At 42.5% G+C, this 10,882-nt stretch overlaps 1 protein-coding gene across 3 annotated transcripts; it reads left to right on the top strand.

The window, feature by feature from the left end:
- Positions 1 to 1,693: 1,693 nt before the first annotated feature.
- misp (mitotic spindle positioning) lies at positions 1,694 to 10,725 on the top strand. Of its 3 annotated transcripts, none has more exons than XM_067513965.1 (5): positions 1,694 to 1,802; positions 4,646 to 6,674; positions 9,705 to 9,913; positions 10,080 to 10,118; positions 10,361 to 10,725. In XM_067513965.1, the coding sequence occupies exons 1-5, from the start codon at positions 1,743 to 1,745 to the stop codon at positions 10,448 to 10,450; spliced, it is 2,427 nt and encodes an 808-aa protein (XP_067370066.1). In that variant the 5' UTR covers positions 1,694 to 1,742; the 3' UTR covers positions 10,451 to 10,725. The 3 variants fall into 3 exon arrangements, with proteins under 3 accessions (XP_067370066.1, XP_067370065.1, XP_067370067.1); XM_067513964.1 differs by having other exon boundaries at positions 1,695 to 1,802; positions 9,705 to 9,928; XM_067513966.1 differs by lacking the exon at positions 1,694 to 1,802 and adding an exon at positions 2,014 to 2,121 and having other exon boundaries at positions 9,705 to 9,928.
- The last annotated feature ends 157 nt before the right edge of the window (positions 10,726 to 10,882 follow it).

Genomic DNA, 10,882 nt, shown 5'->3' with positions numbered 1-10,882 from the left:
TCATTGTTCAACATATCAACATTTTGTTTTCCACATTTCACACCATGTTAGAAGGAGGAAAGCATCCTTGGAGATGTTGAAGGTGTGAGTCTGTTCCTCTTCTCGTGATGCAGAATCCAAAGTTAATGCACACAACTCTTTTGGATGTTTTTTTTTCTGTAGCCGTTTTAACTATTGATCAACGGATTTCGACTTGTCCCTTCACGGTTCTCCACAGCGGAACATGGTCTGGACATTGGTTTGGCATGAGTATTTACGCCAGAAGCCCTTCCTGCTGCAACCCTCCCATTTTATCTGGGCTTGGGTCCAGCAGCAATGTGGTGCTTGGTTGCCGGCTGAGGCCACACCTGGTTGTGTGTTTCAAACCCGCGGCCTTCTGCACCCCGATCTAATGCTCTACCACTAATCCACAGTGCCCCCCTGTCGTTTAAACTTCACGTGAATATCATGAGATACAGTTTGTATAAAAGATGTTGTTATGTTGAATAATTGCTGAGGTTCATTTAAATCTTGATGTTTGTCATATTAGAGTTTAATGCAACTTTACCTTTAAAACGTTTCACAGCGTGTGTCCTTGTTGTGAAGCCATTTTGGACACATTTTACAACTTCAAAAAGCTTTTTGAGTATTAGAATCAAGTTTAGGGTTGGGCACTTCGTCGTGATGGTTAAGGTAAGGGAAGGGGACTAGGGGATGCATTGTGCCAATAATTTTCCTTATAAGTATAGTGAGACACTGTGTGTGTGTGTGTGTGTGTGTGTGTTGCTGAGCTGTAGTTATGTCAGGAATGCTGCTGACCAACAGAAACACACAATGACCACCCACAGCCCCCGGACAAACACACTCAGCCTGGTTTCATCAGCTGAACCTGCAGGTGAGTCGGTGTTTTCTTTGTTGGGGTTGGTACCTACCTGCCCGTGAGGACTGCATTCGTGCATTGATAAGGTTCGGTTGATCCACTCGATAAGGTTTTACTCGGCGATGTGCCTGCTGAAGTGACGGATCGACGCGAACACACCCACAGTGAATGAGAGCAGTGTGTTGAGACGCCAAATGATGTCGTGTTTGTTTACATCACTGCTTCGAAACAGGAGGATGTTGAAAGTAAAAAGTTTGCTTTTATTGTGAAAATCTTTACTTGTTCTTGTCTCAACTTGTACTGAACCTGAGGAAAAATGTGCAAGAATATTTCTATGTCCAAGATAAAATAATCCCCTTCATTGCACCAGATTCTGTACAAAGTAATGCTAATTTTAGAAAAGAGAGATTTGCATTGAATTGACACCGTTTTCAGTCTTCAATAAAAATGTACATTTTAAAACTTTTACATCGTAAAGTTTAAGATCAGTGACTGCAGTGGTCAGAAAAAGTTAAGTGAACCAGAATCAGCGCACAAAGCACAAATCCCAACTGTAAATACTGCATCTACTTTAGACAAAGTATCAAATCTGTCAAAGTAATACGGTCACTGTGATACTGTCCTGTACTGTGGTACTATTACTTATGCATCATTTCATCTACTGTGAATTACTGCAATGTGATTTTATCTGCTTTTTTTTCTGATACTATGGTTACTAACGCTCACACATACATGTACTGCAGCGATGAAATAGTTGTGTACTTCTCCCCTGTGCCAGGGTTGATCGTGATTGGTTCCTGCTGGCTGAGGGTCTAACATCATCATCATCCTCGTCATCACGACCAGAACCAGTAGGAGCCAGTGAGATCCAGTAGAGACCAGGATGTTCAGGTACACTCCACCATGGCAGGTTCTTTGCCACAGTCTGGATCACAACGCCAAGGTGAGACACAGACCCCTAAACAGCCAGAGGGGGGTGCAGCACTTGACAAACTAAACCCCTTCATCATCTGATCGTTAAACTTCAGTTCTACTTTGTGTTTTTGGACCTTTCACCTGCTCGTCATTCATTTCAAATATGGTGGCCAAGAAAGGCCGAGATGAGTGTGTGTGTGTGTGTGTGTGTGTGTGTGTGTGTGTGTGTGTGTGTGTGGAGGGCGGGGCCTGTGTGTAGTGGGCAGAGCCTCTGATGGACAGATAGAAAGTGAACTTTGTCACTGTGTCCGTTTTTAGTTTGTGCTGCTGAAGGAAACTGAGCCGAGGTAAGAAAAAATTGATTCAGTTCAAATATTAATAAATAATCACAAAAATCTTCTTTACTCACAGATTCTAATGGTTCTGCCTTTAAAGCAGAAGCAGTGAGGGTTTGATCAGTGAGCTTAGTTAAGGATCTTTGGAAATGATCGATTAGCTGTAAAACACACTGAAAGTACAGTAACACACACACACACACACACAAACAGCATTTTTTTTATGTAAATCCTAAAAACAGGGTGAAGTGCTGTGAGCGTCTTCTACAGGCCGCAGATTTCGTCCTTATGCTTTGTCTTTTGCTGAGGTAGTACTCAGGTAGAAGCAGTAATACTACACAGTAAAAATATTCCATTGCCAGTAAAAAAAAACAAACTGCATTCAAGTGTTAAAAGTACTGAATGCAGGAACATGTTGCTCATTTTATTTCTCTGCATTAATGTGAAAACAGGCTCCAGTAGCGCAAAGCAGGATTAGCAGGTTATCCAGCTATCTTTGGGTGTACTTCAGGCTTTCCAGTATCACGAAGCTGGCTCGCTTTTAATCAGGCTCGGTCACCATGGAAACTGTTCAGGAGCTGCTTAACTTCAGAGGATCAGATCAGAACTTGTCAAGAGCCCAAAGACTGAGCGATCAGATCAGTGAAATAACAGAGTCGTCATTTGAAAAGGATCCCGAGTGTAACACTGTGCTAAACCATTACGAGCAATAGATTCTTTTTGCTGTTTGAGATTTGGCCTGGACCACTGTGTTTTCAACAAACTGGCCAGTTTAATACTAAATAACTGCGGAATGTTGATGCTGTCTTTTTATTACACAGACATTTTATTGAGTCAGATTTTGAGAATAATTTCTTCCTCATCAGATAAAGGAGTCAAACATTCTCACCAACATCAATCTTGGATCTACAGTATTATCATCCACTGTCTCCATCATACACTTATACTGTTCAGGGTCACAGGGGCTGGAACCTATTCCAGCTGTCAGAGGGCCAGAGGGGGTCTCTGTTCAGGCCTTCCTGAAATATTTGAACCAATTTAAGGGTTTTTATAAACCACCACTTTTTATTTGTGCGTCAACCAACAATGAAAGTAGGAATTACTGTTCATCTTACGTCGTATCAGGTACTTAAACCACGGTTTTACTTATGTCACATAAAGTGTGGCAGCGGTTATGCAGGACAGCCCACGTTAGGCTCAATGAAGCCAGATAACTCTAATTTAGCCGGAATAAGTTGAACTTGCTCAGCAGAACACCGATATTGGAAACTGATGGTGTCTGTGTTTTAATTCTGGATTTGTTGGCTCCGATGTTCGTTGTACTTGTAGCCATTATTAGCGTAAGACGGTAGTGACTACATGCATGCCGTCGACTCTGTTCGTCTTTTAGACCTGAACCATTAGGTTAAGTAACATAACAAGTAATGCAACAAGTTATTTTTGACAGGGAGTAATAGGTAAAGTAATGTTAATTTGGAACAGGGCATCACAAAATAAGTATTTTGGTTTATAAAAATTCAGGAAATAATGGGAAATGTGGTTTGTTTTGACTCAGATTGTGACCTCTGGGCTTCAGTCTGTCAGTTACTGCTCCTGTTAGACTTGTCTCTGCGATAGTGAGCAGGACAGTTTTTATCAGCCCCAGCATGCGGCAGGAGAAGCAGCTTATCAGCCTCACACACGCTGAAGCTCTAACGTTGAACTGGTAAAACTCATTTTCAGTGTTGAAGTCATTTCACCTGCGTCGTGGATTTTTTTATATATTTTTTTGATTTCACTGAACTCAGCCGAGCGTGGTACACGTGTGTCTTTCTCCTAAGTCCTTTTTAAATCAAAGAAACAAACACACAAGCTCAAGGAAGTTTTACGTCAACACTGTAAAGTGTTTTATGTCTGTTCGATCAGAAAGTCTGATCTGATAAACTTTATCTTCTTGTCTCCCTGAATTCCCATTTATGTGAGACTTATTTGTTATTTATTTACTTATTTGTAGCTTTACTGCATTAATTTAGCAGGTTTAGTTAGTGGATACTTTTCAAACTAAAGTTTTGAGCTTTTACAATTTGGCTCTGTGCTTTATTAAACTAAATTACACAAAACCGGCTACACATAATAAAATCTAATAATTCAACTTTTCATAAATCGGCACATTTTGCTGTCGAATGCCGGATTCGACTAAGTGATTTTTTAGTTAAGTGTCACTAAAAATTGCTGTCAATATTCAACTAAATTCATCTTGTCCTTATTCTTTTTGTTCTGTGTTTATAATTTAAGTCTGACTGCACCAGTTTTAAATGTTGAAATTGGTAAAGAAACTGCAGATATTCAATCAGAAATATTTCTCTATTTGGATTTGAAAGACTGATAATTAATTGTGTCACCATCAAATTCGCATCTTACTGTAATTAGGGTGCAATACTCCCTGTTGTTTCCATGGTAACTTAAATTTTCTATCCTTTCCAGTTTTTTCCCCCGATTGTTTCAATAGTAACCAACTTCTATCCATAGTAACCGTTCACTTTTGTTGTCGTTTCAGAGACTCTCTGTCGCCAATTGTCGTCCTCTCCCTCCATCAGAACCTCAACCCCCCAACACCAGCCCCACACCTTCACCTGCAGCAATGGAAAGCACCCCAAGGAGGTGGGTGCTGAAGCCTCTGTCCCCCATCCTCCAACCCTCAGACCTGCGCACAATCACTGTCCCCACCCAGATTGACACGCACATAAAGGACGATTCAGTTCTCAGCTCCGATGGCATCTCCATTTCACACAACCAATCCTCTGTGGTTGTCTCCTCCTGGGAGGGGGACGGATCACAGCATGTGGTGGTCCAGGCCCGGCAGGTCACGGTATCACAAGAAAGAGGGAGCACTAGTGATGAGTGGCAACCCAGTAGCCCCAGTAACCCCAGCAGTCCTTGCAGCAGCACAGGCTCTCACTCCGGGTTTTACTCCTTTGTAGAGGATCCGACGAGTCCAGAGGCCCAGCGGAATGAGGCCTGGATGGTCTCTCCACAGCGACAAGCTCAGCTGGCGACTCTGAAGGAGGAGAAAGAATTCAAACTACAGACCTACAGCAGCAGCAAGAAACCGGAGAGTTTATTCTCAGAGACAAACGGAGATGTCCAGTACAAAATGGATCCAAAGAACAGCACCGAAGTTGTCGGGGCAGAAGAGGAGAAGCAGCTTCGCAAGGAGATTATTCACAGCCAAGCACCAAAGAAGAGCCCAGCATTTAAAGATCAGATTAGTGCTCTGGAGAATCTGGATCTGAGCATGTCTACAAACAAACTGATAGAAGGTTTAAGCGTGAGCTACAGTCCCATAAGCTCCAGACCAGATCCTCCCTGCACTGCTGAACCTGGGACCATTGACAGCGATCCCATCAGCTTCAGAGCCGCCCGACAACAGTTCTTGAAGATGGAGAAGGATCAGCTGACAGCACTCCTTAGCCCCCTGAGGTCCTCAAAAACCAACTTGAACTTGTCTTTGCAGCCAGATCCTGATGTGCCCTTATCCAGGCAGGTGGAGACATGTGACAGTTTGGAGCTGAGTGAAGGTACAGTTCAGTTTCAAGCAGCAGAAGAAGATGACGCCCACCCAGAGAGGAAGGTGACTGTGTGCCAGACTGAGGAGAGTCTGAGCCGGTTGACCAACATGTTTAATGACCTGGACTCTAGACTGGAGGAACTGTCAGTGGAGGTGAGTGATGGCTACACCAGTAATGATGGTGAGTTCAGTAACAACACACAGCAGCAGAACATTAGCAGCAAGTCCATTAGCGAGTATGAGACTCCAATAGAAAGGGAGATCCGGTTAGTTCAGGAGCGTGAGGAAAACCTGCGACGCTCTCGAGGCCTGAAGCACAGTAACGGCAGGGTGGAGATGGTCCAGATCAAAACCAAACGCTTACAGTCACCATTGATGAAAGCCAAAGACAAGAACCGAGTGAGCTTCATCATCCATCAAGAGTTCCAAAACCCGAGGAAGGAGGAACCCTGGTTTCAAGGAGGGATTCTGAGACAAAACAATCGTGATACTCCAGAGGAGCGTGAGGACATAAAGATGGAGTTTGACCAACATGATGGTGAGAGGAGGACAGAAGAAAGACCTCAGTCCGAGTCTGGAGAAGAAGTCTTCCTGTCTCCCTGCTGTCCTCATCGACACCCTGAAGAAACAGAGTTCCACGTCAGCCAAAGGACTTTAGCTCCCTCTTCTTCCACAGAGAGGGACTCAGGAGTTCAGGATTTAGTAGGTTACCACCAGGATCAAACAACTTTTTCATCATCGCACTCCTCCCCAATCCCAACCACCCAAACTGAAACAGCCTCGACCACGTCTCAGTCCTGGATGGAAAACCTGGAGTCCACTGGCCTGCAATCCAGAGGGCAAGGAGCTCCAGACTTTATCAAGAAGGAGATTGAGGAAACCCTAAGACGAGAGCAGGAGCTGAAGGACCTGAGGGAGTCCAGGGAGGTAACCCATCGCCAGCTCTTCTCTCCAGCTCCTCTGGTGGAACAGGCCTCCAAGGTGGCCATTTGTCAGTTCTACCCACCTGTGAGCACAGGTATGTGTCTGTGTTAATCTGTGACTCCTGGTTTTGATTCATTTAGTCTTTGTTAGTGTGAGATTTATTTATTCAATATCTAGAAGAAGATTCAGACTCAACTGTAGATATAGATCCTGAACTTCCTTCTTCCTTTGGACTGGGTCACAACAGATCTATGACTAAAGGGAACTTTAATGTACTTGTTTCTGACTGAAATATAACAATACTAACTGTAAGAAGCATGCTGCCCATGCTGCAGGTCAAACAATAATCATTTTACTCATACTTTGTCACAATTATTGTTTCCAAACATTTCTTTGTATTTATAGTTTTAATCTTATTTTGCCATGATCATAGTTGTCGGTGAAAAACTGAACACTGGTCTTTTTGTGGGGGGGGTTAACATTCAAGGAACGAGACTTTGCTGCTTCTTAAACAATAAGAAAAACCAGTGAAATGGGTCCTTACTGCAAAGCAGCGTCAGTTTGTTTTTTTCTGTGTCACACTTGTCGCAGAAAAATTCCAGTTTTACTGACGCCAAAGTTCATGTAGCAGTCCAGTATCTGCAGCGTCTGCACAAACTCCACTTGGCATTTTTGTTTATTGCTCACTGCGACAGTAATCACTTCAGTGAGCTGGAATGTGCTAATGTGGGTGAAGGAGGATGAAGCTGGGCTGAGCGGAGGCGGAAACCTTTCTATTACGTTTGTCTTCACCTTTTTCCAAACTGACAGACATCACTGGAGAGACCAGGTTTAATGGGAGTAAAGAAACAGTTGTGCACAAACTGTAGTGGTGGTTCGATTCTCAGTCCTTGAGCTGGACACTGAATTCAAGTCGCTCTTTGTAGACGCTTTTACAGCTCAGACACCGATGCTTCATCAGATCTGACGATGATTTGTTTCTCAACAATTAGTGAAATCACTTATCGCTGTGCAACAGTTGGTGGTTCTGCAGGCAGCAGCAGGGACATGTTCAGTCTGGGGGTTGCCAAGGCAAAGACAACACCACCAACTCCCTCCCTGGCTCCTGGAAGAAAAGAGGTCGCCCACCATAAGCTGCTGTACAGACTGTCATTCACAGTAAAATCTGTTGGTGTTAGAGCATCTGAAGCCAGACACAGATGTGACTGTGATTTGAGTTTCAGTTCTAACCTGAAACCAGCAGCTAGAGGCTGATGATGAGTCTGCAGCTGATTTATACCCAATAGAAAAGTGAATGGACTCTGGTGTGGATGCTGCAGTCTGTCACATGTGGAGACAATGAGTAACTTAATGAGGAAACAATCAAAGTTCAGCAGCAATTTGTGTCAATCAGTAACAGAGCCATCACACACACACACACTCACACGTCCTCCTGTCACAGGGATCAGGTTTAATCCAACAGTATGATGGAGTTTCTGCAGAGTCCATGTGTGATTCTGCATCGTGACAGGTTTTTAAACATCACATCAAGTCTCTGTTAAAACATCTGCAAATAGAGCAAATATGAGTCATCTGTGTAAAAACTGTAGTAAAAATACAGGCCACACAAAAAGGACATTGTACTAAAAATAGATTTTACTACTGTGCAGAATACAGTGTTTTAACACCAGAGAAACTATTCATTTTTATTATATGTCAGTCTGAAGATATTTGTGGCAGCAATTAGAGTGGATATAATTAGTGACATTAGCATTGACTCTAATTCTTTTTGATAAGCCGGATTTATTAAAACCATAAGGGAGGAAGATCCCGAAAAGTCTCTAAATACGTTAAATTAAACTTCTGTCACATGATTTAATAATTTCTTGTAGAACAAGTGTTTTGCAGGTAGAACCTTACAGAACCGAGACTGTTGATGAGGGCAGTGATCAATGAAACAACTAATCAATGTTAACAAATAATAACTTACCATTTGACACTTTACTGTGAAAAATGTGATGATTGAGGCTTTTTACATTTTAAACCCATTGAACCTTTTTTCTGAATGGTACTGAACATTTGAAACTAAATCATATGCTGCCATATGGTAAATAAAAATCACATCATACAAAACTCAATTCAAAATGAATATATACATTTTTTTAAATAAAGTTTTATACAATTTTTTAATTTAGCATATGAATGTATTTACCATACTAGTTTATTATTAATCCCAGCATTTTAAAATCACAGGGCATCTGTCAACACCACATTAGTCTCGGCTGCTGTTGCCATGTAGTTGACATCGTTCAGTATTAAAAATGTATCACCATGGTTACTAAATGACCCAAAATGAGAAAGTGACTCAGCTCTGAGTTTGCCTGTTAATGAAATGCATTCTGGGAGTCGTAGTTCTCTGCTCAGTTAGAAAAACTCTGTGTTTCCCTCTTGAACCTTCTAAACCTCTATAATAACTTTGATCTTTATTAGTATTTATCACTTCAAATGTTTCTCTGAATGTTTGTAGTTTACGGCGCGAATGGGAAATGAGTTGACAAAAAATGTTTTCTCCTTTTAAAAACTTAAATTTCTGTGATTTGTAGCTTACAACATTTTTATCGCTACTAACTAAAGGGTCAGGTAGTGAACAGAGGAAATGAATGTGGATTTTTCACAGGAAATATTCAGAAATCTGGTTTTTGAAGTGGTTCTCTCTTTGAATCTGTACATGATTTAAACTAGGTCCCGAACAGTTTAGATTTCTGCAGAAACCTTATTTATGAGGCACATGTGGCACAAATCTGGACTAGACTTGTACATTGTGTTATCAACACCATCAGTTTCAACAGCGATTAAATCCTTTGTTTTTATCAGTAAGTCAGAGAAATTACTTTACTGCAATACGGCCTTTGGGTAACCAGGTAGTTTCTGTGTGTTCATCTCTGTGTTTGTTGTTGTTACCATGACAACAAAGGTCCGGAACTAAAAGTGGGGCAGGAACCCAGTGACCCACATTTATGGTCCTGATAGCAGCTAAAACCATGGACAAATACCCATAATCCCACTGTCATTCCCGCAGTTTATCAGGTAATGACTGACGTCACTCAGGTGTCACTCAGGCGTCCTTTGTCCTTTTGTGTTTCAGGTAAACCTGTCAGTCTGTCCTCATCAACTGCTCCTCCCTCCGTCCATCTTCCCTCGATCTCCCTCGTCACTGCTCAGCCCTGGGCCTCCTCACCCCCTCCTCCCACCACCTCCTCTTCACCCGCAGTGGTCTTATCTGCCCCCACTCCTCCCCGAGGATTGACTGAGACGCTGCTGCAGGACTTTGAGGACAGACGAGCAAAAATGAAGGTGGAGGACAGCTCTGTGAGTCTTTTATTTTAAGGTTTCAGCAGATCCAGGTGTTCATTTTGGCTCAACTGGGACAGTTCTTGTCCTGACTGGGACTTAAAACCAGAACTGAAGAAACTCTCATCAGATGAAGTTTTGACATTCAAACGTTTCTGTTTTGTTTCAGTACGCAGGAATCCAGCCTATCGATGACGTCAACAACGAGGTTTGTCCTGTTTCCAGTTATATCAGCAGCTTAGCATGTTCATTTCGTCCATGAGAGGAGATTGACTGGATTAGATTACGTTAGATAATACATTAGATTATTTCTCAAAACAGTTCCAACTCAAACACCTGAGTGTGACGTGTTTCTCCTGTTTCCTGTCTGTATGCTAAGCTAAGCTAGCTGTTGCCCTTATTTCCAGTCTTCACGCTAGGCTAAGCTAACAGCTGATTCTTTGTTTTCAGGTGGTGGAGTCCACTCGAGTTGTTCGACATAAAAACCTGCGAGCTCTGCGCTGGGAGGCCGGAGTATTTGCCAACCAGGAAGACCAGTGAGACCAACGGGACAAGATCCAGAACTAGAACCAGGACCAGGACCAGGACCAGGAGACGGTTTGATCAACAGCATTGTCTCTTTGATTTTCTCTGTCAGTGACTATAAAACAGTTTGAAACTGGAACGACAGACATGACTGCTATTGATTGGTCCAAAAAGATGACATCACCTCTCCTCATCTCCTCTCATCCTATACTGAGAGAAAGCTTAACCCCCACCAACTCATAACCCCCATCCCCTGAACTGAAATCAGCAGAAATAAAGAGTAAAATTTTGTTTGCGTGACTAAAGTTTCTGTGTTTTTATTTAAACTGAAGCTTCTGAAAAATCACAGCATAAAAACGTGTCTGCACTGTTATGTAACTGCTGGAGGATGGAAGGGCGCCATCTTGTGAGGTATATGCGAAGCCTGTTATTGTGGTTGCAATGTTG

Source organism: Channa argus, chromosome 8 (assembly GCF_033026475.1).
Source record: "Channa argus isolate prfri chromosome 8, Channa argus male v1.0, whole genome shotgun sequence".
NCBI classification, from domain to species: Eukaryota; Metazoa; Chordata; class Actinopteri; order Anabantiformes; family Channidae; genus Channa; species Channa argus.
The sequence above is the reverse complement of the archived record's forward strand: the minus strand, read 5'-3'. Positions and strand labels throughout refer to the sequence as shown.

Bases quoted from the DNA above. Each gene is read 5' to 3' on its own strand.
- misp (XM_067513964.1), top strand. From the start codon at position 1,743: ATGTTCAGGTACACTCCACCATGGCAGGTTCTTTGCCACAGTCTGGAT. The intron at 1,803-4,645 runs GTGAGACACAGA...TTGTCGTTTCAG, and splicing joins GTCTGGATCACAACGCCAAG to AGACTCTCTGTCGCCAATTG. The intron at 10,119-10,360 runs GTTTGTCCTGTT...CTTTGTTTTCAG, and splicing joins TCGATGACGTCAACAACGAG to GTGGTGGAGTCCACTCGAGT.